At 45.9% G+C, this 26,763-nt stretch overlaps 1 protein-coding gene across 1 annotated transcript in view; it reads right to left on the bottom strand.

Annotated features, from left to right (window-relative positions):
* Positions 1–26,511, bottom strand: part of ZNF541 (zinc finger protein 541) — a 37,251-nt gene extending 10,740 nt beyond the window's left edge. Inside the window, exons 1-8 of the mRNA XM_067718882.1 lie at positions 25,753–26,511; positions 15,287–15,691; positions 10,499–10,742; positions 6,962–8,834; positions 5,103–5,161; positions 4,737–4,896; positions 4,415–4,582; positions 3,210–3,534 (exon numbers count right to left, since the gene is read on the bottom strand). Of these exons, the coding sequence (XP_067574983.1) occupies positions 3,210–3,534; positions 4,415–4,582; positions 4,737–4,896; positions 5,103–5,161; positions 6,962–8,834; positions 10,499–10,742; positions 15,287–15,593 (3,136 nt within the window). The 5' untranslated portion in view covers positions 15,594–15,691; positions 25,753–26,511. The remainder of the gene's footprint in view (positions 1–3,209; positions 3,535–4,414; positions 4,583–4,736; positions 4,897–5,102; positions 5,162–6,961; positions 8,835–10,498; positions 10,743–15,286; positions 15,692–25,752) is intronic.
* Positions 26,512–26,763: the final 252 nt, after the last annotated feature.

Below are 26,763 nucleotides of genomic sequence, written 5' to 3'. Positions count from 1 at the left end.
AAGTACAGGGCTTCTTTTGGGGATGATGAAAATTTCTGAAAACTGATGGTAGTGATGGTTGCACAGCTCTGTGAATATACTAAAAACCATTAAATTATATACTTTAAAGGGATGAATTGTATGGTATGTGAATTATATATCCCTAATAAAAATAAATACTAGAGAAAGTTCTTCAGATTGAAAGCAAATGACATCAGATGGTAACTTGAATTCAAACCAAAAAAAAAAAAAAAAGCGAAGCGCTAGTAAATCTGGGTAACTATAAAACTCAGTATGATTGCATATTTCTTTTCTTAAGTGCCTTAAAAAACAACTGCATAAAACAATATGTATTGTGGGCCTGTAACATATAGAAATATGATATATGTGACAGTAACTGCACAAGGAGCACAGCTGCATTGGAGTAAAGGAATATCACCTCAGACAGTAACTCAAATCCACAAGAATAAATGAAGAGATCAGAAATGGTAAATAAGAAGGTTAATACAACAACCTCTATAAATCATGCTTGCTCTCCTTTATTCTCTCAGGTTTTTTACACGAAATAAAATTATATAAAGCAGTAAACATGACCAGTAAGGTATTACTGGGTCTCTCACATATAATAGCAAAAGAGTTAGAAGGAATAGAGCTAGATAGGGGCAGTGTTTCTATATTTCATTGTTAATGAGTTATTACACAACCTAACAGATTCTGATAAGACATATATTTTAAGTCCTAGAGCAACCACTAAGAAATGACTAAGAAAAAGTGAAAAATTAAGGAATTAAAATGTTACACTAGAAAATACTTAATACAAAAGAAAGCAGGAAAGGAGGAACAGAGGGAGAAAAAGACATGTAACATATAGAAAATAAAAAGCAAAATGGCAGATGTAAATCCAACCATATCAATATAACATTAAACAAGAATGGATTAAACAAACCAATCAAAAGGCAGAGTTTGTAAGACTGGATAAAAAAAACACATGATCCAACTAATGGTGTCTATAGGTAACATGCTTTATTTTCAAAGACACAAATAGGCTGAAAGTAAAAGAAGAGAAAAATACATACCAAGCAAACAACAACCATAAAAGAGAATGGAATGGCTATACTAATGTCAGGCACATTAGACTTTAAAACAAAAAATATTACTAGAGATAATGATAAAATTATTGTAATAATGACAAATGATATCACAATCACATCATAATGATAAAAGGTCAAGCCATGAGGAAGATGTGACAATTACAAACATATACACACCTAAAAACAGAGCCCCAAAATACACAAAGCAACAAACGACAGAACTGAAGGATGAAATAAAACATTAAAAAATAATAGTTGGAGATTTCAATACTTTCAACAGTGGATAGGGCAACTAGGCAGAAGATGAACAAGGAAATTGAAACTAACTAGACAAAACAGACAAAATACAGCATTCCACCAAACATCAGTAGAATACATTCTTCTCAAATTCACATGGAACATTCTTCAAGACAGACCGTATTCTAGCCCATATAACATGCCTCAATAAATTTTAAATTTTAAAATAAATTTAAGGGAATTCCCTGGCGGTCCAGTCGTTAGGACTCCACGCTTCCACTGCAGGGGGCATGGGTTTGATCCGTGGTGGGGGAACTAAAATCCTGCAAACCGCACAGCACAGCCAAAAAAATAAAAATAAATTGAATAAATTAAATTTAAAAAGAAACAAAGTATGTTCTCTGACCACAAGAGAATTAGATTACAAATCAATAAAAGGCAGCAATTTGGAAAATTCACAAATATGTGAAAATTAAGCAATCCATTCCTTAATAATCAGTGTATTAAACAAGAAGTGGAATGATAAATTAGAAAATACTTTAGCTGAATGAATATAAAAACACAACGTACTAAAACTTACAAAATGTAGCTAAAGCAATGTTCAGAAGGAGATCTATAGCTGTAAAACGTCTGTATTAAAAAGAAGAAAAGCCTCAAATCATTTACGGTCAACTGATTTTCCATAAAGGTACCAAGACAGGGCTTCCCCGGTGGCGCGGTGGTTGGGAGTCCGCCTGCCGACGCAGGGGACGCGGGTTCGTGCCCCGGTCCGGGAGGATCCCACATGCCGCGGAGCGGCTGGGTCCATGAGCCATGGCCGCTGAGCCTGCGCGTCCGGAGCCTGTGCTCCGCAACGGGAGAGGCCGCAACAGTGAGAGGCCCGCGTACCGCAAAACAAACAAACAAAATAAAACCCCACAATGAGCTACCACTTTACACCCACTAGGATGGTTATAATAAAAAAGACAGATAAGAAGTGTTAGCAAGGATGTGGAGAAACTGGAACTTTCATACAACGCTGGTGGAAATTTAAAATGACCCGGCCATTTTGGAAAACAGTCTGGCAGTTCCTTAAACGGTTAAACATAGTTACCCTTCGACCCAGCAATTCCACTCTGAGGTATATACCCAAGAGAAATGAGGACTTATGTCCAACAAAAACTTATACATAAATGTTCTTGACAGCACTATTTGCAATAGCCAAGGGATGAAAACAACCCAAATGCTCGTCAACTGATGAATGGATAAATAAAATGTCGTCTATCCAGAGAATGGAATATCATTCATCCATGAAAAGAAATGAAGCACTGATGCATACTACAACATGGATGAACCTTGAAAACATTATTCTAAGTGAACAAACTAGACACAGAATATCACATATTGTATGATTCCAATTATATGAAATGTCCAGAATAGGGAGACCCATAGAAAAAGTAGGTTGGTAGACGGGTGGTTGCCCAGGGCTGAGGAGTTGGGGGCTACAGGGCCTGTGTGTAACCGCTCGTGGATATAATCTTCTGGGGTGATGAAAATGCTCTAGAATTAGATTGTGGGATGGGTGTACAATCCTAAGAATACACTAAAAAAAACACTGTACACTTTAAATGGGTGATTCATATGGCGTGTGAATTATATCTCAATAAAGCTGTTTAAAAAATTACTCGAAAGGGCAGGCAGAAGGGTGGTTAGGCTAAATGGCGTCTATTTTCTTTCTGGCTACAAAATTATAAGCACCTAGAAGGCTGCTGGTCCCAGATGGTCCTGGGATAGTTCTGAACAGCAACGGGACCCCCAGACCAGACCCAGGCGTAGGCCAGAAAGAATGGCTGGACCAAATTCTACAGGGCGCGGGGGTCTGGCCCCCCGCAGGCCCGTCGTGGGGTGATCAACCTCACTCACCAAGCATGGCGCTGATGAGCCTGTCGGGACGGGCCTGAGCAGATGTGGAACAGAGAGTGTTGAAATACAGCCCAGAGCCCTCCCGGATGGGGCTGAGCATTGGGGGCGGCGTGTAGGGAGGGCACTGGGACAGTCCCTTCAGGAGGCAGTCCACCAGGAACACGGGCGAGCGCAGGCAGCTCTGGCGGCATCCTCCCGGGCCCGGCTCCCCAGACATGGAGGGCGGAGGAGGGATGAGCAGTGCCTTGGGCCGGGGGAGCTTCTTCCGCTTCCTGTGTTGCCTGCTCTCCTTGCTGTCTCTCTCTTCCCCGTCCTTCTCCTGTCCCTGGAGAAGAAGAGACTTCAGAACCACGGGGGTCACCTGAGGCCACCGGCCCCACAGCTCAGTCCTCAAGATGGCCTGAGAGTGGGAAAGGGTATTGACCAGCCAGACGCACACCCAGCAGAGTCCTCAGCGCAGGAAGCCGGGCAGGGCCACCACGCCTGAGCCAGACTCCAGACCCTAAGCCGGGCGACCTCTGACGCTGGAGCCTTCTCAGGCACCCACACCCCCCAAGGAGAGGCCCTCACTCAGACCATTTTGGAAACTCATGTCCGTTGTTAAAGTGACTGGCACTTAAAGTGTGGGGGCCAGACGGGTGCAACAGCATGACAAAAGGAAAACCTGTTCTCCTCAAAATGACAGCAGCTCCTGCGAGACCAACAGTGGGCTCCATGCACCCCGTCCCCGAGTCCAGCATGAACTTCTCCAGGTGGGGTCTTCCAGCACAGGCTGAAGAGACGATGGCTTGAGCTTGCTACACTCTCTCTTACCTCCACGCAATCTCCCCTCCTCTCTGCCCATCTTACCCCTCCTCATCCTCCAGCTCTCAGCTGCAACACCCGCTTCCTCAGGCAGGGTCTCTGGTGCCCCCGGGGCTCCCACAGCTCCCTCTCCCAGCCCGGCCCGTTCTGGGTCGTCAGTGTCCGGGGATGGGTCTATCTACTCCGCTGGGCTGGAAGCCCCAGGAGACGGGGGCAGGCCTGTTGTGGTCGCTGCAGTGTCCCCAGCCCTGCCCAGCACAGGGCCAGACACAAAGGAAGTTCACTGCAGGTTGAATGGATGAATGAACACGCAAACCAAGCTCTTCTGGAGTCAGGATTTGGGGGCTTTTCTCACAGCTCCCACTGGCAGGTGGAAAGCAGCTGGAAGGAAGTGCACCCACCTTGCTCCCCGGGGGATGGTTCGCTGGAGCCACAGGCACCGACACAGGGACCACCAAAGGGGCTGCGGTCATGTTGTCCAAGGACTTCCTGGCTCCCGGGGGACTCTGCCTGTCGCCCTCCGGCCTCAGCACCTGTCTTGGTGGCTTGCAAAACTCCATGCCACACACCTACACACAGAGAAGAGCCAGCCCTTTAAGAGACACAATAGGTAGGGAGCAAGGGGCCCCTCCAGAGCAGCAGAGCCCTGACTCCTGGCCCCCAGCCAGGCTCCCCGCAGGAGGACTCCATCCTGAGATGAATGGCAGCTTCGCGCCCCTTCACCTGCGGCTCCTGCTTCCCTCGAGGTGACGGCCACTGGTCGCTGTGAAAACACATGTGGCTGCTCAGCCCTTTCTCTGTATAAAACATCTGGCTGCAATTCTTGCAGACGTAAGTGCTCCTTGGCTCTGCCCAGTCTGTGGGACCGCCATTGTGCTGGTTACTGTGGGGAAAAAAGGGAGAATGGGACTCTGTCCCCAAACACTGATCCTCTGACAGCTCTGGACGAACCCTAAGAAATGGAGATGATGCCCCCGGTGCTCCGTGGCCTGGTGCTCGCCCCTTCAGGAGTGAAGCATCCAGAGCTCGCTCCCCCACAGCCAGCACATCAGAGCCACCAGAGGACTCCCGAGGGGCTTCTGAACTTACCAGCCACCTGCCATGTTCTCCTCCTTCATCGGGTCGGGGAGCCGGTAGATATTTCCACCCTGAAGACGAAAATACATCTGAGTCAACATATCAGAAATGAGATGCAAGAGTGAAAACTATAAGACGTGGAAGAAAACACAGGTGTAATTCTTGGTGACCCTGGAGTAGGCAGTGGTTTCTTGGATGACTCCAAAACCAAACAAAAGACAGAACGTATTGGACTTCATCAAAACTTACAACTTCTGTGCTTCAAAGGACATCATCAAGAAGTGAAAGGGATAAGGGACTATGTATATTTATGTATATTTATGTATAAGGGATCTATATGTATTTATGTATATTTATGTATCTATAATACATAATGAACTCTCACAGCTCAATAATAAAAACACAACCCAATTTAAAAATGGGCAAAGACTCTGAATAGACACTTATCCAAAGAGGATACACAAATGGCCAATAAACAAATTAAAAGGTGCTCAGGATTATTAGCCATCGGGGAAATGCAAATTAAACCATAATAAGATTATCATTTCCCACCCACTAAGGTGGCTGTAATAAAAAGAACCAACTGGACAATAACAAGTGTTGGTGAGGATGCAGAGAAACTGGAGGCCTCATACACTCTGGGTGTATGAATATAAAACAGCACAGCTTTTTGGAAAAGTCTGGCACTTTGGAAAAGTCTGGCACTCCCTCAAATAGAATTACCCTATAGCCCAGCAATTCCCCTCCTAGGTATTTCCCAAGAGAAATGAAAACATATGTCTAAACAATAATCTGTACACAAATGTTCATAGCGGCGTTATCACAATGGACAAGAAGTGAAAACAACCCAAATATCTATCAGCTGATGAATGGATAAATAAAATACGGTGTATCCATACAATGGACAAATTACTTAGCAATAAAAAGGAATGAAGTTCTGATCCATGCTTCAACACAGATGAACTTTGAGAACATCCTGTTAAGTGAAAGAAGCAAAAGACACAAAAGGCCATGTAGCGTTATGATTCCAATCACGTGAAGTGTCCAGAAGAGGCAAATCCATGGAGACGGAAGGTAGATGCATGCTTGCCAGGGGCTGGGAGGGATGGAGAGATTGCAGGTGACAACCAAAGGTGTGGGGTTTCTTTTTGCGGTGATGAAAGGGTTTTGGCAAAGAGTGGCGATGGGTGCATGACCTTGTAAACACACTAAAAACCACTGGATGGTACACTTCAAAGTGGTGAATTAGATGGTACGTGAATATTAAAGCTGTTAAAAAAAAAAAAAAAGAGGAGGAGGTAGCTGTGGTGTAACAGGAAGGATGCTGGACCTCGGAACATCACGAAGAGAAGTGGCCAAGCTCTCTGCGCCCAGGACCTCGTGGGCACGATGTGGGAGGACCCAAGCTGCTCCACAAGGACAGACTGGCGCCAGGCCTGCAGCAGGGGCCAAGTCGGACTTGTGGACCTGTGATTCACAGCCAGAAAAGACATAGCATTTCACGTATGAATGTCAACGGCAAAGGAGCTCTGCCTTTACATTCTCTGAAGAAGTGAAGGAGGCAAATCCAAAAGGAAGCGAAAGGCAGAAAGGAAGCAAATAGAAAAAGTTTAGTGAAGAAGCATGACACAAAGTGTCTCTGACAACTCTAAAACCCTGTTCTGTTTTGTGTGTGTGTGTGTGTTGCAGGGCTGAGGGTGATGGGAGGAACCATCACTTCTCTGGACCTTCATTCCCCCCTCTGTAAACAAACTGCATCTGAGGATTTGCTGAGGTCAAATACAGTGCCTGGACAAGTTAGAAACACGGAAACAGGTAAGGACGAGACTCTGCCTCCTGCACGGTCAGGTCCCGTGAGAGGGCCCTGGTACCTGGCTCCTGTTGAATATCGTCAGCTTGGACTTGGAGTCCCAGGGGCGATCCGCTGGAGGCCCGGCCGATGACGAGAAGGAAGCCATGGCTACCTGGCTTGGAGAAGCCGCACAGCGCATATCCATTTTCACCTTCTCCTTCCGGAAGCCTGAAAAGCGCTGGGCCCTGGAGTTGCCAGAGGAGAGCCTGTAGCCTCCGCCCCGGGAGCAGGCTGGGCCCTTTTCACCTTTCGTGGCCCCGGAAGCCATGCCACTCTCAGCCTGGGCCTGCTTCCCTGGGAGGCGGGCTCTGGATGGCTCCTCCCCTCCTAACTGGGTCTGACGCAGGCCCCCGGGGGAGAAGATGTCCCCCAGGTCCAAGGTCCCTTTCGAGGATCTCAACTGCTTGGCCAGAGAGGAGATGTCTGGGTTCCCAGGCGGGTCCAGGGATGACGCTGTGAGGGCAGGTGGAGCGGCAGCCACTTTTGGTCTTCCCTTTGTATCCTGGCTCACGCTGCTGGGGGAGGCCTCTGTGGGGAAAGCGGGTGTGGATTTTCTCCTGCAGGCTAGGGATCCCTCTGGCTCAGGGTTCACGGGGCCAGCATGGAGAGAGTCAACAGTGGGCGCCATAGGCGGGGGCTGCTGTGGCCACAGCCCCTGCAGTGACTTCAGGGCAACTTGCTTGCCGTCGGGCGTGGGAAGCTTGGAGGAGGTGGCGGTCACCTGGGTGTGGGAGAAGATCCGCTGGGACTTGGTGATCATCTGGAACACCTGCATCTGCTCGTGGCTCACCAGAGACTCCTGAGACTTCAGGAACAGCTGCCGCAAGAGCGGCGTGGCATCCGACGGGAGGCCGCTGGGCTTCAGGCCGTCCTGGGGGCCAGACTCACCAGGGTTCTGCCACGAGAAGGAGTTGCAGTCAAACTTGCTCTTCTTGGAAGCCGAGGAGTCGTCTTCCCCGCTGGTGCCGGCATATCTGGGGTCACCCGAGGCTTCCTCCGGTGCCTTCAGGAGCGTGGGAGGGAAGGGCGGCGTGTCCTCCGGACTGGTGCCCCGGCTGGGTGAGGGCTCCCCCGCAGGGGAGTCGCTGCTGAGCCCGGGGCCAGGCTCGGAGCCCTCCCGGGACGGCACCGCAGAGGGCTTGTGGACAACAAACATACTGTTTCCTTTGCTCTTAGGGCAGCCCGACAGGTTTCGGAGCCACTGGAAACGGTGGCTTAATGGCTGGGAACTGGTGGGGACAGTCTGGCCACGGAACAGAGGCAGGCAGGTGGGCAGGGGAGCGCCCTCGGGCCAGCCCTCCAGGGATGATGGGGGCTGGAGCAGCGGCAGCTCCGGTTCGGCTGGGTCAGGGCCGCTGTTCTCCGCTGCCCGCGAGTGGACGGCTGTTAACACGTCCGTCGCAGGCTCCTTCCGTGGGGGCCAGGGCTCCTCGGGAACCTCAGTGCCCAGGGCTCCTGGGGCCGCCGGGGTGCTGGCTGGGCCGCAGAAGGAGGACCCTGACGAGGGCAGGCAGGAACAGGCCGTGTTACTCCCTTCGCCGCTGTCTGAAGGCCCTCCCGGGGCTGGCCCGGAAGGAGGGATCTTCTGCTGGACGATGCTGTTCATGATACAGCGCAGGAGGTCTCGGTTGGGCAACAGGGAGCTGGGGGATGGGGTTTCCGGGGGCACCAGGGACCACAGGCTTGCGGGTGCGGGCTGGCTGGCCACCTCGTGCGCGTGGGGTGAGTTCCTGCAGGCCTCCTCCTCCGGGGGGGCCTCCTTGAGGATGCACAGGCCGTGCTGGACCTCGTAGTGCCGGCGCAGGGAGCGGTAGTCGCAGTAGCTCTTGCTGCAGCCCTGCTCAGTGCATACAAAGGGCTTGGTCTTCTGGTGGGTGAGCATGTGCCCCGTCCTGGAATCACATGAGGAGGAAGTTAGCGGGTGTCTCGGCGTGGGTCACCCACTGCAGGAACCCAGGCGTGTCCCCAGGGGGCAGCAGCATCGCAACTCAGAAACTGTGCTCAGACCCTATGAGGAAAGACCCCTGCTACAGTCAAAGCCATCTGGAAGGGGGAGCTCTTTCCCCCACCCTTAAGCAAACCCCTAATCTGAGATTAAAAAAATCAGTGGGAGCCAAGTCGGAGTTCCCCAAAGTGGGTTCCTAAGGAACACTAGTCTCCAGAGTTGCTCCCTGAGGACTTGGGCTCAGCTGGCAAATAAGTTTTGAAAAAACACTGTTTACTTCTTGTAGGTTCATAGTAGCCAACTGAAAAGCCACAGAGTAGATAAAGAGATATCTGTTTAAATTTCCATGTCTCTCAAACTCATTTGCCCACAAAACCATTTTTTTAAATAGCCCCTTTTAGCATCCCCAAGAACCAGAGAACCAGAGTTCTGAGAACGCACTTGAGGAAATGCTAACTTGGGGATGATCCTTCCTTGAACAAAGGAGTCTTTGCCTTCCCATAGGATTCCTCTAGACAGCTACCTGGGAGCCCCACAGCAAAAAAAAAAAAAAACAAAAAAAAAAACCCACCAAATTTGCCTATAATTTCTGCAAATATAAAAGAATGCAAGTATGTATTATATTTACATCATACTTATATCTACATTAATATATTATAAATATAAACAAATGGGTAAATCACCCTCTGGGTTCCCAACAATCCTACTCCGGATGGTTCTAATCAACGTGGCCCAATAAATAATAAAACCCTTTCCCAAATGTGGACCGTTGGCCTCCATCTGAGGGAAGCAGCAGAGAGGGGATCCGGAGACCCGCTTTCTAGCCCTAACTGTTACCAGCTTGTGACAGGAGTAAATCATTTCCCATTCTTAATGGGGAGAGGGGAGAGGATGAAATGAAAGCGGGATTCATCGAAGCCCTCAGTAAAGGCTGGGCGAGCTGTAAAAATGCAAGGGGTCGTCCTCTCCCACTTACAAGTCTCTTGGTTTGAAAGTCTGTCTCTCTTCCCTCAGCAGCAAGAAAAGCTTATCATTTCTAAGACATGAAGAACAAACAGAATTCTGCTCCTAACTCTTATACTGAGATTGCCTTTTAAAGTCAAGTTAAAAAAAAAATCGAGTTAAAAAAAGGGGGAATTAAAAAGGGAAAAGAAAGAGTGAACACTCCATTGCCATGTTCTAGAAACAGGCATTTCAGAGCCCCTCACGCCCTGGTGTTCTCCCAACATATATTCCTCATGGAGTGCATATCTGTTCTGCTCAGACACCTACCAGGGACTCTGAAAATTTCTCTACAGAGTTAGCCCAACTCCCTCTGTGACAAAATTGCCTCTGGAGTGTGTTTTTAAAGCATAAGAGTCCTGTCTGCAACTCGCAGCAGCGCTCTCCTCACTGGAGTGAATTTGGAGGCTGGGGAGGGCGGGCTGTCCGGGGCAGTGTAGGCCCTGCGCCCCCAAACACTGGCCGTGGGAGGAGCACAGGTCGCACACACCTGGGACACCCGACGGTGGGGGGCGGTGCAGGTGGATGGGAGGGGATGCAAAAGAACCAGGAACACGCCCAGCCCCCAGCAGCCCCCTAAACAGACGTCCTGACCAGACTCCTACATACAGGTGGTCCTGACGCTTAAAGGCCTTGCTGCAGATTTTGCACACGTGTCTCCTTTCCTGGCTGTGCGTCAGGTAGTGCTTGCTGAGAGAACTGGCACTGCTGAACACCTTCCCACAGAGGCTGCAGTCCAGGAGTGGGTTCTGAGGGGAACTGTGCTGCCGCTTTCCTTTCCTTGTGCTCCCAGACGTGGCCCTGCCTCCTTTGTCAGCCTCTTTGGGCACCTTGAGCACGCCTAGCCCCAGGTCTAGACAGAGGGAGAAAGCACAGGTTATGATATCCGGGGACATTGGAGCCCGGGCGGAAGCACTCTACCACCCTCGGACCAACTTCAGAAGCTGAGTCCAACTCAGGGAATTGGCCAAGAACCCCAACTTCAGCAGCTTCACTCGCAGAGATGACCAGGTTTAGCACCAGGTGAGGGGGAGAAGGGACCCTGGTCAGGGCACCCCTCCAGGGCAGCACCCAATCTTGAAGCCACACTTGGGGGGTAAGAGAAGGGACAGCAACAGTCTGAGCACTTCCAGGACAGAGTGACACGACGGGCAGGGCTTCATGACGGTAACATCAACAGCACACTTGCAAGTGCAATCCAGAAATGTACAATGCAAAATCTTAGAAAAGTTTAAGTCCTTTCTCCCAGCCAATTCCACTCTGGGTTTTTTAATTAAGGAAATTAACGCAGATCTGTACAAATTAACGGAGATCTTGCAGTTAACTGCAAGTGAGTTAACTGCAGCATTGTTTTTCCTGGTGAAATGTGAGAAACCACCTAATAACTGACACAAGGGCAGGTGGGTGACTGCATTCTGGTCTCAATGGTCTATGACGCAGGCATTTAAGATAAAACTGTAGGAAAATATCCGACGACGTGAAAGGATGTTCATGCCGTACCACTAAGTGCTGTGCCACTAACAAGAGGACTGTTGAAAAACAGAATGATCTAGTCTTTAAAAGGGAAAAATAAATTTGAATAGAAACAAACAGAATGGGATTGATTGGTAGGATCATGGATCAACTTAATTTTCCTTTTCCTGTATATCTGAATTTTCCATGTTTCTGTACTCCTTGGGTAAATGATAAAAGGTATTTCCACGAATGACGTCATCAGAGGAACAGGTGAAGGGGCTGGGAATGTCCACGTGGGAGAGGGAGACGTCTTCAAGTAGCTGAAGGGACAGGATGTGGAGGAGGGAGCAGGTTGCTTCTGTCTTGCTACAAGGGGCAGAGCTAGATTTGATGAATAAGAGGTAAAGGGAGGGACTTCCCTGGTGGCGCAGTGATTAAGAATCCGCCTGCCAATGCAAGGGACATGGGTTCGAGCCCTGGTCCAGGAAATTCCCAACGTGCCGCGGAGCAACTAAGCCCATGCGCCACAAGTACTGAGCCCGCGTGCCGCATCTACTGAAGCCCACGCGCCCAGAGCCTGTGCTCCACAACAAGAGAAGCCACCTCAATGAGAAGCCCATGAACCGGAACGAAGAGTAGTCCCCGCTTGCTGCAACTAGAGAAAGCCCACATGCAGCAATGAAGACCAAACGCAGCCAAAAATAAATAAATAAATTCATATTAAAAAGATGTACAAAAAGAAAAGTATAGGGAAGCTGATTTTAAATCACTAGAAACGTAAGGACAGTGGATACAAGAACTAAGAACTCTGCAGGCTTGCTGCTGTGTTCCCAGCTCCTGGGATTCCCATTCTTGTACTTGTAGGCACGCAGTAACTGTTGGGTGGATGAATCATGGAAGATTTTTCTACCCCTTAAGACGGATTAGACTGCCTCATGCGACAGCAAGTTTAGAAACTGCCCTTCATCTAGGATGCAGCAGAGGCTGGCCCCAAGAATCCAACGGGTCAGGGCGTGGATATTGCACCAAAGGACCCCAAATGCTAATTCTCTGTGGCTGAGATGTAGCTTGAGAGACACAGCAGAAAGGAACCTCGACTCTCATCCCAACTCTGTCTCTGGCCATTTGTCACTTAACCTGCCTGGTCTACATCTTCTTCATATGAAAAACTGCTGGGTCGAGGGGTCGAATGATTCTAACAATTTAAATGAGGGAAAATAGGACTCCCATGTGGGAAAGTCCTTGCCTTGCTAACTTACTTTTAAAATGCTCATTAGAGGACTTCCCTGGTGGCACAGTGGATAAGACTCCGCGCTCCCAATGCAGGGGGCCTGGGTTTGATCCCTGGTCAGGGAACTAAATCCCATATGCATGTGGCAACTAAGAGTTCGCATGCCACAACTAAGGAGCCCGCCTGCCGCAACTAACACCCAGTGCAACTAAATAAATAATTAATTCTTTAAAAAAAAAAGATGAGTATTTAAAATAAATAAAAAAAATAAAATAAAATGCTCATTAGGACTTCCCTGGTGGTGCAGTGGTTAAGAATCCGCCTGCCAATGCAGGGGACACGGGTTCGAGCCCTGGTCCGGGAAGATCCCACATGCCACCGAGCAACTAAGCCCGTGCCCCACAGCTACTGAGCCTGCGCTCTAGAGCCTGCGAGCCACAACTACTGAGCCCACGTGCCACAATTACTGAAGCCCATGCACCTAGAGCCTGTGCTCTGCAACGAGAAGTCACCGCGATGAAGAGCCCGCGCACCGCAACAAAGAGTAGCCCCCGCTCGCCACAAATAGAGAAAGCCCGTGTGCAGCAACGAAGACCCTACGCAGCCTAATAAATAAACAGAAGTTTTTCTCTAAAAATAAATAAATAAATAAAATGCTCATTAAAGCAACTGTTAAACTAGAGAACAAAATGTGGTTTAAAAAATATTGGCAGGGGGCTTCCCTGGTGGCGTAGTGGTTGGGAGTCCGCCTGCCGATGCAGGGGACACGGGTTCGTGCCCCGGTCCGGGAAGATCCCACATGCTGTGGAGCGGCTGGGCCCGTGAGCCATGGCCGCTGAGCCTGCACGTCCGGAGCCTGTGCTCCGCAATGGGAGAGACCACAACAGTGAGAGGCCCGCGTACCGCAAAAAAAGAAAAAAAAAAAAATTGGCAGGGACACTGAAAAACAGGCACACTGAGTCACTGGCCCGGGAAGCCACTTGCTCTTCCCAGAAAGCATGTGCACAAGCTCTAAAAGTGTGTGTGTTCTCCGACCAGCAAGCCTACAGGGAGGAATATGTGCGAAGAACTCATCCAAGAGAAAACTCAATGGAAAAGTTATTCACAGATCCACTATAACAGTCTATCAGGCAAGAATATGGTCCGACAATACAATGGAATAACCATCACAATGACAACCGAATAGTCTACCTTCATATAAGAAAGCAGACACAGTAAGTTTTAGAAACTTCAAATGAATTAGACACTTAATACATCTCTGCAAAACCATGCGTACCCTAGTGGCTTCACCTACGTTTTTTAAAAATCCACGTGTGGGAGCCATGGTGGGGATTTTTCTTGTTATTACTTTTCTTTCTTTTCTAAGTTTTCTATATAAATATGTATTACTTTTCTAATTAAAAAATATAAGCATATCCATTTGTATGAATCTGAATTTAAGTTAGAGAAGTGTAAAGAGTTAAAATTTAACGTTCAGTGGATTTTTTTTAATAAGGTAACCAAAAAAAAAAAATCCTCAAGTTTAAAACAAATTAGGAAAAATTGAACTAGATTAATGTTTTGTAACATTCGCTGGGGGACACAGACCCATATGAAAATCTGGTGAAAAATCACAGTTTCTCTGCCCAGCAAAACGCACACGTACTCACCCTAGCAGCATTTTTAGGTAATTTCTGTGGTTCAGGTTGAGAACCTTAATTACTGTAGCCAGGCCTCGCCCAGCATCTGCGATACCAAGGATGTCCTTGGTTTCTAGGATTTCACATTTAGCCATGGTTCCAACACGGGGACAAGGCTAATGGCTTGTCTACATTGTGTGGAGTGCGGGCCTCAGTAGTTTTTCATTCTAGCGAGTATGCAGGACATTTCTTGAGCTGCTGATCCCAATTAACATTGACATTTGTTCTGCAGGGCTGTTCCGGATGTGGCCTTCCACGCGTGTGGTGTGATTATAAATATCAAAGAGCTCTTAGTCAACTCGTCTAAGCAACTTACCCAAGAACCCATGAAGTGGGTTAAAAACAAAAATCAACTTTATCCTATGGCGGAAGTCTGAAGGTAAACCAAAAGGTGATTTAACCAAGGTCTTTGACTATTCCATTAGTTCTCCCTTTGCTCCTCCGCTGTGGAAGAGAAAGACTTAGAACTGCATCAATGGACTGTCGGAAGGTATTCTAACAGTATTGGTAAAAACCACTACCATCTGTCCAGTGCTTCACAGCCTGCAAAGTGCTTTTACTTTCATTTCTTCTTTTGCTTCTTACTGCTGTCACTCTGGGGGGGAAGCAGAGTGGGTATTATTGTCCCCCACTTTACAGATGGAGACAATGAGGCTTAGGTAGGTTAGACAACCAAGGAGCAGGTGGACAGGATACTGGGTCATTCTGGACATCTCAGAGGCGAAAGGAGGCTCTGAGATGTGGTGATGGATGGGAAAGTGTCCCATCAACTCAAAGGTCTGCCCACACCACACACGAGATTAGGATACCCCCAAACATCCAAGTTTCTCAACGTTATTCCCCAGGATCAGTGTTCAGTTTCCTTGACTAGGAAGTTGGGAACAATTTCCAAGTAGGAAAAAAGTGACTGTTCCCTATTCGCCCGTGGAAGAGAAAAATGTTCTTAACCATTCCGGGTACACTCAACCCCTCACCAGCCACAGGAACTCTCAAACAGCCCGCCAGGCCAGGGACCCGGGTGGACAGCCTCACCTTGTAAGGAAGTCTGAGATTCTGGATCTGCATACTCCTGCAGCAGCTTCATGGAGTCACTGTCCTTCCCTGAATACACAGACAGGGCATCCAAGTTGTCCTCCAGCACCTCGCTGGGCGCATCGGGCATCGGGAGGCTGGGGTCTAGGTCCAAGCAGCTCAGGCCGTCGTATAGCAGGTCTCGTGAGCCGGGCCCCAGATCCCGGTTGAGGGTGTCACTGCATTTGAGCGCCTGGCTCTCGGGAAACGAAGGGAGGTGCATCTCAGATGGAAGGGTGCCCTTGTCCCCCAGGCTGCACTGGTCCATGGCTCTCCACTACCAGGTCTCGGCCAAGAGCTACTCTCTAGACAAGCAAGGCCGTGTAAGGAGTCAAGGAGGAGAGAGCTCTTGGTGGTGTTTAATTCCTGAGAATGAACGAGGAGGAATCACAATTATGAGATGGCAACATGCATGGCGGATAGAGCGTGGACTTGGAATTCAAACACACCTGTATGGGGGTTTTTTTCTTGGCCACTTAACAGCCACATGACCTTGGGCAAGTCACTTAAGCTCCATGAGCCCTAGTTTCCTCATCTGTAAATTGAGCATAAGAGTACCTCCATCATAAGATTGTTGCAAGGAAAAAGCAACCTAAATGTCCATCAACGGAGGAATGGATAAAGAAGATGTGGTACATATATACAATGGAATATTACTCAGCAGTAAAAAAGAACAAAATAATGCCATTTGCAGCAACATAGATGGACCTAGAGATTGTCATACTGAGTGAAGTAAATCAGAAACAGAAAGACAAATATCATATGCTATCACTTATATGTGGAATCTAAAAAAAAGGGGGGGTACAAATGAACTTATTTATAAAACGGAAGTAGAATCATGGATGTAGAAAACAAACTTATGGTCACCAGGGGATGGTGTGGGGGAGGGATGAATTGGGAGATTGGAATTGACATACACACTACTATATATAAGACAGATCACTAATAAGGACCTGCTGTATAGCACAGGGGACTCTACTCAGTGCTGTGTAATGGCCTATATGAGAAAAGAATCTCAAAAAAGAGTGGATATATGTATATGTATAACTGAGTCACTTTGCTGTACACCCGAGACTAACACAACATTGTAAATCAACTATACTCCAATAAAAATTTAAAAAAAAAGAAGAAAAAAAAAGATTGTTGTAAGGAATAAATGAAAGGATTTTGGCAACATAGTGGACTAAACTGACCTCTTTCTCCAACTATAAACACACAGAGATATGAGAAAAGACCATTTTTAATACAGAGTCAAGCTCAAGAGACAGGTAAGACCCCAAGTGCCAGCAACAATGAGGAAACTCAAAGCCACAGGTGCGAGCACAAGTTGACCCAAGGGGAAAGTCAGACTCCAATACAGGGCCTGGAACTGTCATCCAATATGGCGGCCACCAGTCACATGTGGTGATGACACACTTGAAATGTGGCCCCAAATTGAGACCTGCTGTGAGTGTCAAATACACTGGATTTGGAAGACTTAGTACCCCAAATAATTCATTTTCATATTGATTACATGTTTAAATGATAATATTTTGGATCTATTGGCTTAAATGTAATACATTATTAAAATTAATTTCATCTACCTCTTTATTTTTTAATGTGGCTATTTGCAAATTTTAAATTATATACATGGCTCATATTACATTTCTCTTAAAGAGCACTACCCTGGAGGCTGGGACCTGAGGTTGTAACAAACACATGGAAAAGGAAACAGGGACTTGAGTTCACAGGAAAGGGAGACCTGGGACCCTGGAAGAGCCAAGCCATCCACAGGAAAACTAAATAAATGAAAGAAAAACACTGCACACAAGCCTTGAAAAGCATCACAAGAACTAGTTAAAAATAGGATGAGAGACAACAAAACCTAGCAGAGAAAAGAAGAGGACACAAGGGGCAAGGACATGTTTTAAAAGAAACAAATGAAACTTCTAGAAATGAAAGGCTTTTAAATTTAAAACTCACTGGGAGGGTTAAACAGCAGATTAAACAGTGCTGAAGAGACAAATAATGAACGGGCAGAGCAATCTGAAGATAATTCCTCCCCGCCCCAGAATTCAGTGCAGAGAGAGAAACAAATGGAAAATACAAATGAAGAAGCAAATGCAAAAGTCCAACATATGCCTAAAAGGGGTCCTGAAAGGGAAGAGGAGAGGATGGAGAAGACATGGTATCTTAGAGAGAATGGTGGAGGGATTTCCAGAACTGCGGAAACACAGGACTCCAGACTTAAAGATATGATTCTTGAAGGTATATGGTTAATCATGAACAAGCACTGCAAGGCCAGGGCAGGACAAATAAAAATGAATTCACTCCTCGACACACAAGCAGAACTGCAGAACCCTAAAGACCAAGAGAAAACCCTAAAGACTACCAGGAAGACGAGGCAGGTCATTTACAACTTCTCAACAGAAGCGAGGCTAGAAGACAAGGTCTACCACCACCTGCAGACTGAGGAAAGGCAGGAGTCAGCGCAGAACTCAACGCGCAGGAAAAGCAGTATTCAAGAGTCCACACAGACTTTTCCAGACAAGCCATAAGACTGTACCTTGTAGACTTTGGCTCAAAGACTACTACAGGTTTTGAATCATTTAGTAAAAACAAAAGGAAAGATGAAGATTAACTTCATACTTTAAGTATTCACACTAAAAGAATCTAACCATAACCGCAAGAGAAAAGGAATAAACTATGTAACATGTAAACTAGTAGAATTTATCCTAAAAAGAAAAAGAGAGAAAAGATTCAAAATATTAAAATCAGAAATTAAAGAAGGGACATCACTCAGGATCTTACAAAATTAAAAGGATTGTAAAGGAATACTATAAACAACTGCATGCCAACAAATTAGGCAACTCAGAGAAAAACGGACAGATTTCTAGAAAGATATAAATTACCAAAACTGACTCGAGGAAACAAACTATCTGAAAAGACCTATAAGGGTAAAAAGCTTGAATTACTAATTTAAAAACTTCCCATCCATGCCAGCATAGAAACAGTGAAAAAAATCTACCTTGCCTGAACTGTGGAAAATAGTAAGGTTTACAGCAACCAAGCAAACACTTATCAAGAGAAAGGTGAAGGAACCGGCCCCCACCACTTCCCCACTCCAGCTCAGCAGTGATTCTGAAGACAGCACCCACCTTGTCTTGTGGGGTCCTGGTGTGGGAGGGAGCAGACAGGACCTTGTTCTCAAAGAACTGAGGCTGTCTGTCCTGACCTGTCAAATAGCTTCTGAAGGTCTAATGAAAAGGTGTTGCCTTTGTGAGTTGCCTTCTGAGTTGCGTCTAACTCAGAACTTGCTCAGAGCAGAGAGTGGCCATGGGGAAGGCATTTGTCAAAAACATTCAAGGCAGTCAACCAGTCACTGCAGCCTGGGGCAAAGGATATTAATTGAGGCCGACAACAGACAGCACTGAAAGCCAGGGAGAAAAGCTGGAGAGTGAGATGCTTTGGGGAACAAGGGCTCTGAAAGGGTTCCACACTGGCACTTTCTTACAAAGCTAAACATAAACAGGGCCTTACCATACCATCCAGCCATCACACTTCTACGTATCCACCCCAATGAGCTGAAAACTTATGTCCATACAAATGTTTATAGCAGCTTTATTCATAACTGCCAAAAACTGGAAGCAACCAAGATGTCTCTCAATAGAAGAATGGATAAACAAACTGCGGTACATCATACCATGGGATATTATCCAGCAATAAAAAGCAAAGAGCTATTGGACTTCCCTGGTGGCGCAGTGGTTAGGAGTCTGCCTGCCAATGCAGAGGACACGGGTTCGATCCCTGGTCCGGGAAGATCTCACATGTCGTGGAGCAACTAAGCCCGTGCGCCACAACTACTGAGCCCGCGTGCCACAACTACTGAAGCCCGTGTGCCTGGAGCCCACGCTCGCCACAACTAGAGAAAGCCTGCGCACAGCAGTGAAGACCCAACGTAAGCTGTAAGCTGCCTGCTGAATGTTGAAGGCCTGTCCCAACACTCACCCAGATCTCAACTGTAGAGACTGTGAGTTGTTTGATGTGGGGTTTGTTTGTTTGTTTTGCTTTGGACACTTAAGGAAATCTCTGTCAAATCTCAGAAGAGAGACTTCACTGACCACCCATGACAAAAAATACAATTTTTATAAAAATAGCCTAGAGAAGTCACTAAACGAACAAACAATTACAACCCACAGTGGACAACAGCAAAGCCTGGGGTGGAGATGCAGGGGAGAATCTGATTCCCAGAGTTACCATATTATAATATTCAAAATGTCCAGTTTTTCAACAAAAAATTATGACGTATGCAAAGTATGGAGAGGGCCATCCATTTCATATAAATGGCATCAAACAATATGCAGCCTTTTCTGTCTCGCTGCTTTCACGAAGCATAGCATTTTCGAGTTTGATCCCCCCCTTGGGACACATATCATCACTTTATTCCCTTTTATGGATGAACACTATTCCACCGTGTGGATAGAACACATTTTCTTCATCCATTCATCTGCTGATGAGTATTTGGGTTGTTTCCATTCTGGGCTATCACGCGTAATTCTGTCCATAGCTAGACATTTAATAAACGCTTGACGACTCACTGATAGATCGAGCGGATCCTAGAATAACTGGAGTTTGGGCTAGTTTCCTAGGCCATAGGTTTCGATTGTTTTTAAACCTTTCATGTTGCAATGTAATAGACTAGCTGCAAGCGCAATGTCTGAGTGTCACATTATGTGTCCCCCTGTGTGTCTGTGTAAGTAGCCTACTGAGGGCGCTCAAATTAAAGTTCAGTGCAGGTCTGAAATTCTGTACCAGAACTCCGGGACCCAAGTGAGTTTCAGAATTCAGAATCTGAGGGATTCAGAAAGGTAAATCAATGCATACGCCACACTGTAAGTAACCGCCAGTGGGTCCAGGGCAGCACCTGGTGACCAAATCATTCTTTCTGCATTGAAACCCTGACAACTCAGACTGAACAGAATAAATAAAGACAGTAAAGAGCAATATGTGAGTTCAGGTATGGCCACAAAGAGGTTTGAGCCACCTCAGCATTTTCAGAGCTTTCGGGGATTCTAAATTGCAGACAAGGGAATGTGGATGACAGAAGTTTATATTTTAAGGCAAAGTGAATTTCTCTGCCAATTCCAAAGTTTCTTCTACAGTGCTGCTATAAAGTGTTCCCAGCACTCCAAGGGGAAAAGAACCCATCTCCTTCACCTCCCAACTATAAAAACAAGCAAATAATATAAAACATAAAGCATTATTTAAAAGTAACATAAAGCAACATCTTATAAAGTAAAACTGTAAGCATTTTCTCCTTGTCAGGTATCACGCCAAGTGCTCTTCGTGCCTTAATTCACTCACCCCTCACAATGACCCCGAGGTCGGTTCTATCATTACTCCCACTTTGCAGAGAAGAAAAGGGACTCTGAGAGGGTAAATCATTTGTCCACAGTCACACACCTAACAGGTAGTTGAACCAGATCTTAAACCCAGATATTTTGACTTTAGAGCTTGTGTTCTTACCCGCTGCACAATACTGATTCCCTATAATCTGTAGATTGCACTGCACCAATTATACTAGAAAACACAAAAGGTGCCAATGGGGGCAGGGTGGGAGACAGGATTATGTCTCGGGATTTCCCCAATGCTGAATCGCCTTCCTTCCAACATATTCCTACAGTCCATAGAACAAACTGGTCCAGTTACAACCTCAGGCAGGCATGCCAAAAGTCCAAAGGCTGGGCTTTGATATTTACATCCTTTTCCAGATAGTAAAGCAACCCCCCCCCAACCAATATTGAACTTGATCTTGTTCTGTCAACAGATAAATTCAGTTCAACAAGTTTTAGCACCTTCTATGCACAGAGCTCCCCGCTAGTCTCTGTAGGGCAGGGTTTCTGGTCCCCTGGAGACATTCCCAAGCGTCCAACTACTCTTTACAAGAATTTTGTAATCTTGTGCTTTCGTTTTGAGAACAATCTAAAACAAGAAAATCTGTATATCTGGATTATTGGATTACCATTTTATAACCCAGTAATGCTACCATTTGGTTTCAATACCCGGGGTTTGTTTATAATTGCTCTAATGCCACTAACGCTGACTAGGGCTACTTTAATTGCTGCAGGCTAATGAGAAGAGGATAGAGGTGGATTTAGCTCATGGTAATGCTTTTGGGCTCAGCTAAAGACAGCGGACATCATGGTACAAGTGGAGGTTTTGCTGCAGTTCAAACTGAAAAAAGGGATGGGAGATCTGAGATACCACAGAGACTGCTAAACCCGAAAGGGCCCGGTGTGGCAAACAAATACTGCGAAGTATTTGTTTCAAGGAAGCAGTTAAATTCCAGCAAAATAGCATCCCTCCCATTAAATTAATGTTTGTAATTTGAGTTACATTAGTTTGGTTGCTTTGTTTCTATTTGATTGGCAAATTGACTTTGGCTTTATGGTGGCACGAGAGCTGTAAGCTTTAGGAACTTGTGCCTCATTTTATCATCATTTAAGCCTTGTTTAATAGTTTAAAAAACAATTTAAGTCGACACTGGGGATCCAAAGCAATTTTAATTTTTTTTTCTTTTAAAAAAGGCCTATCGGGGCTTCCCTGGTGGCGCAGTGGTTGAGAGTCCGCCTGCCGATGCAGGGGACATGGGTTCGTGCCCTGGTCCGGGAGGATCCCACATGCCACGGAGCGGCTGGGCCCGTGAGCCATGGCCGCTGAGCCTGCGCGTCTGGAGCCTGTGCTCCGCAACGGGAGAGGCCACAGCAGTGAGAGGCCCGCGTACTGCAAAAGAAAAAAATAATAATAATAAAAATTTAAAAATACAAATAAAAAAGGCCTATCATTCCACGACTGGTGGGGTATGAGGAGAAACAGATTCTCCTGCGAAATGCTACAACCTCTTGGGAAAGTAACCCACCATAGATTCTAGACCGCAGCCATAAATCCACAATTAGGTAAATAATATTTACTGAGGCCTTGTTTGGAGGGAAGGGAGAGAACAATTTCAATATCTACCTGTTCTATAAAAATGTTTTACTCAGCCTGCAGTAAATTTCAGTATTTTTCAATTAGTTATCAAGTTGAAAAATCTGTCAGAGTTTTTTTGGACAGAGTATCACTGTCCAAAAGAACTTCCTGTGCTGCTGGAAATGTTCTAAATCTGCATTGTCCAATGATAGCCACTCAGCACATGCAGTTAATGAGCCGCTAGAAATGCAGCTAGTGCAACTGACAAACTAAGTTCTTTATTTTATTTAATTGTAATTAAGTTAGCTACAAGTGGCTTGTGGCTACCACCTGGGACACTGCATTGAAAATAAGGTTGTCCAACTTCTATTTAAAAACCTGGGGGAAAATATCTGATGCTCTGTCAACACTGAGTCCACAAAGCAACAACTGGCTGGAGCTGAGAAGCCACAGCTGCCTTTAGACACAGCATGCACTCTCCAGTTTGCCACAGTCCTCACCACTCCCTAACCTCTCACACCTGCCCATCCCACTCATCTATATGCCCTGCCCAGCCCCTCAAGACATCCGAATTTATGACACTGGTTTGTGCCGTTTCCCTTGACCACCTTCTCTTTACTCGGCTTTACCAAATGAAACGCTTCCAAATCAGACTGAAACGCCCCCTCTACTGCAGAGAATACTCCCAACATAACTAAGTCTGAGATTATTTCCCCCTCCTCTGAACTCTGATAAGCACTTGTCTGACAATCCACATAACACTCATCCTGAATGGCTTCAAAATTTAATTATCTTTCAGGTTCTTCTATTTTCCCCCGGACTATAAGCTCTAGGATGACTTTGACTCTGCCTTATGTGTCTATACTTCTTATAGCATCTTATACATCTTATAGCATCTTGCTGGTCACAGAACTCTGATAAAAGAAGGCTCTCAGCATCTCTTTCCTTATGAGTGACAGGATTCCATTGGGCAACCTCTCTTCCTCTTTGAGCAGCCCTAACCTGTTGGTGTGTCAGCTTTGCCACCTCTCCCTCCCCACCAAGAGCCACCTTCTCTTCCTCTCTCTGCATCAGTGTTACCAGGGAGACAGTGATCATGTCTCAGTAACATCAAGTTGTTGGGAGCTGGGAGGTAGGAGAGACTTGAAGCTTTTACCCCGCCGACGTCAATTCTTTCCTTATTTTCCCACTGCAAACATTGTTGTAAACTACAGGCTTGTTTTGTTTAACCTACACAGTGTTTTTAAAAACTGGATCAAAAAAAAAAAAAAAGAAAAGAAAAAAAATTGCATCAGATTTCCTGAATACCCAAAAAAAAAAAAAATTGGATCAGTCACCAACATTTTTTAATGGGGAGATTGCACCTAGAGATATGAATTTCTGGCTTCTCTTGAAAATGATTAATTTGATATTCCCGGATAGGTAATAATAGGATAGAGTGAGGGACAACGGCCATCCCTGGATGGGGCAATGGCCTCCAGGTCCCACAGTCCCCACTTACTTCCAGCCTGGCCCCCATAATAACCACCATCGTAATACTAAGAATAGCAGCAGACATTTACCAAAGCTTTATCATGTTCCAAGCATTACTGCAATCACTCACATATCACTTCATTTAATTCCCACAACATCCCTTTGAGGCATAAACTATATTATTAACCCTACTTTATGGATGAGGTGAATAAAGTCCACAGAAGTTAAGTAACTTGTCCCAAGTCAAGGTTAGCATTCAACCCTGGGAAGTCTGACTTCAAAGCCCTCACCCTTAACCACTCACTGTGCTGTGATTCCACGCTTGATGCTGGGATTCCTGCCCTATACTCTGCACTTACATCCTTCAGTTGAACAACCAAGGAAAACTCCTCCTCTAGCCATGTAACCAATATATAATTTTAACCATAAGTTTAACTCATTTCCTCTGATCGCTCATTTAAAAAGCAGATATAAAGCTTATGCTGGAAAACAGAACGACATAGAGGAATCAGAAGGCTATGATTGCACTTGCCAGAGAGACTTCTTACATAGAATTAACTAAACGAGGAAAAGAGACATCAAAGTTTCTCACTCCACAAGCTCTTCCTACCAGAAAATGCAGATAATCGTTAAAATCTAGAATAGACATTTTCGTAGTGAGGACAATGAGAGGACCCCTGGGGTCCTCGAGAGTCTTTCAGGGAGTGTGTGAGGTCAAAATTATTTTCATAACAATATTCAGATGTTATCTGCCCTTCCTATTCAGTGAAACTTTCCAGGGGCTACAGGACTTATCTCAAAAGGCTGAATGCAGAAGCAGATATAAGACTCCAGATGACTCTAAAAATGTAAAACGGGACTTCCCTGGTGGCTCAGTGGTTAAGAATCCACCTAACAATGCAGGGGACATGGGTTTGAGCCCTGGTCGGGGAACATGCCGCAGAGCAATTAAACCCATGAGCCGCAACTACTGAAGCCCATGTGCCTAGAGCCCGTGCTCTGCAAAAAGAGAAGCCACTGCAATGAGAAGCATGTTCATTGCAATGAATTAATTTTTAAAATTTTGTTTAAACTTTTAATACAGCAAATATCAGCAGATACAGTTCACATGCACAAAAATACCCTGAGGTCTTCAATAATTTTTAAGCGTAAAGGGGTCCTAAGATAAAAAAGTCTGAGAACTGCTGCTCTGAAGAGAAAAAGTCCAGCATGTATGCATGGGCCCAAATAGGTGTGTATATGTGTCTAACCTAAACCCCAAATTCCAAACTTGTGGCCAGTAACATGTTTTGCAAGGTCCCACACCCTGGTGTGGTCTTTAATAAGGTCTTTAAATACTTTAATAATTTAAATTTTAAATATTTAATTATTTATATTTACTTATATTTGAATAAAGGTCTTATATTTAAATATTTATTTAATTTAAATATTTATATTTACTTATATTTAAATAAAGGTCTTATATTTAAATAAAGGTCTTATATTTACTTATATTTAAATAAAGGTCTTTTAATACCTATTAAATTGGTTGTCAACATTTAAAGATCAAAAAGCTTCACATAAAGACAGTGTTCTGGTTTCTTCTGGAAAAAAAAAAAAAGAACGTAAAAGTTCTGGCAACACTGCCCTGACATTTCCACTTGGCCATTTCCACTGGCTGCCATCGCTTAGATGGGGAACACAATCTTAGGTTTGCCACAGTCTGGGCCTTTACCTGCGCATCCCCTGTAGGTATCTAAGTTTCTGAGCTAGAGGGAAAAAAAAGGGTTTCTTTGCAATAAATGATAAAACATACACCAATCTAATAAATGTCTGCATTCCTACAGAGCAGTCAACATGTACAATAAATAACCCTTTTCCTCATCTGACCTCCCAAAGCAGCAACTTCTAATGGTTTCATCATTGGTACAGAGACACTTGGATTGACGAGAAACCCTTCTGAGAAAGAAAGGAATCCATCTGACAAAGTGGATGTCCTCGGACAAGTGCAAAGGGAGGAAACTCACCAGGAGAAGTGCGAGTGAATGAAAGAATCTCGAGGGAACAGGAGGGCCCAGTTTAGGTCCCACAGGGAAGGGGGTTCAGGTGACAGACCATTAGATATTTCCTCCTGGAATGCTGGATAATAAATTCGGTACACTCATCCAACTTCTTTTGCCCTGAAAGCAGGTGGTGGAAAGGCAGGGGCAGTCAGAACTTGGGTACCCAAAGAAGCAAGGGCACAGGTGTGAAATTGAGGGAGATTGGCAATTTTTGGAAGAAAGAAGAAAGCAATACTGAACTGGGGAGATCTAGGTCGGAAAAGGGATTTTGTTGTTAAAGGAGTTATTTTTTTCTTTCTTTCCTTATTTTTTCTCCCTTGGGAAGGAACCTGGAGAGCTTTGCTGGGAGAAGCCTAATTGGGGTGGAACTGGTGATGAAAAGGGGTTTTCGATGGTGAGTTGGGGAAGAGGGTTGGAAAAATAAATATTATACGAGAGAGAAAATGGAAGGACTGAGTTGGTTATCAGTGGAAAGATTTTCCAAACGGGGGACTCTTGGTGGGAAGAAAGAATTTTTGCTGGAAAGTGATCCTCAATGGAGGAGAAATCTGGGAAAGAAAAAATAATTTTTTTGCTAGAGGAAGCTCCTAAAAGGAGGGGAGAGGCGTAATCAAGGAGTCTGGGAGGGCTTTTTGGTTTTGCTGGAAGATCCTAAAAGGAAACAAATCTGGGTCCCCTAAAGGCGTGTGTGTGTGTGTGTGGGGGGGTGTCTCTTCAGGAGGAAAGGAGATTTTAGCACCAGGGGCCTAGAAAGCCAAGGGCGAATGCAAGGCCGAGATGCAGAAAGTGCGGAGGTCGGGTAGGGCCCGAGGCGCGAGCTGGGGAGCTGTGAGGGGGCAGTTGGGGCCTGGGGGGACGGGGTAGGAAAGAAAAGTCGGCCAGGGGCCTCTGAGGAGAGTCTTCTCCAAGGGAGAAGGGGCTGCGGGCATGCAGAAGGTGCGTGCGTGACGCGGTGCGAGGGGTGCGTGACGCGGT

The sequence above is a fragment of the Pseudorca crassidens genome, chromosome 20 (genome assembly GCF_039906515.1).
Source record: "Pseudorca crassidens isolate mPseCra1 chromosome 20, mPseCra1.hap1, whole genome shotgun sequence".
NCBI lineage: Eukaryota > Metazoa > Chordata > Mammalia > Artiodactyla > Delphinidae > Pseudorca > Pseudorca crassidens.
The sequence above is the reverse complement of the archived record's forward strand: the minus strand, read 5'-3'. Positions and strand labels throughout refer to the sequence as shown.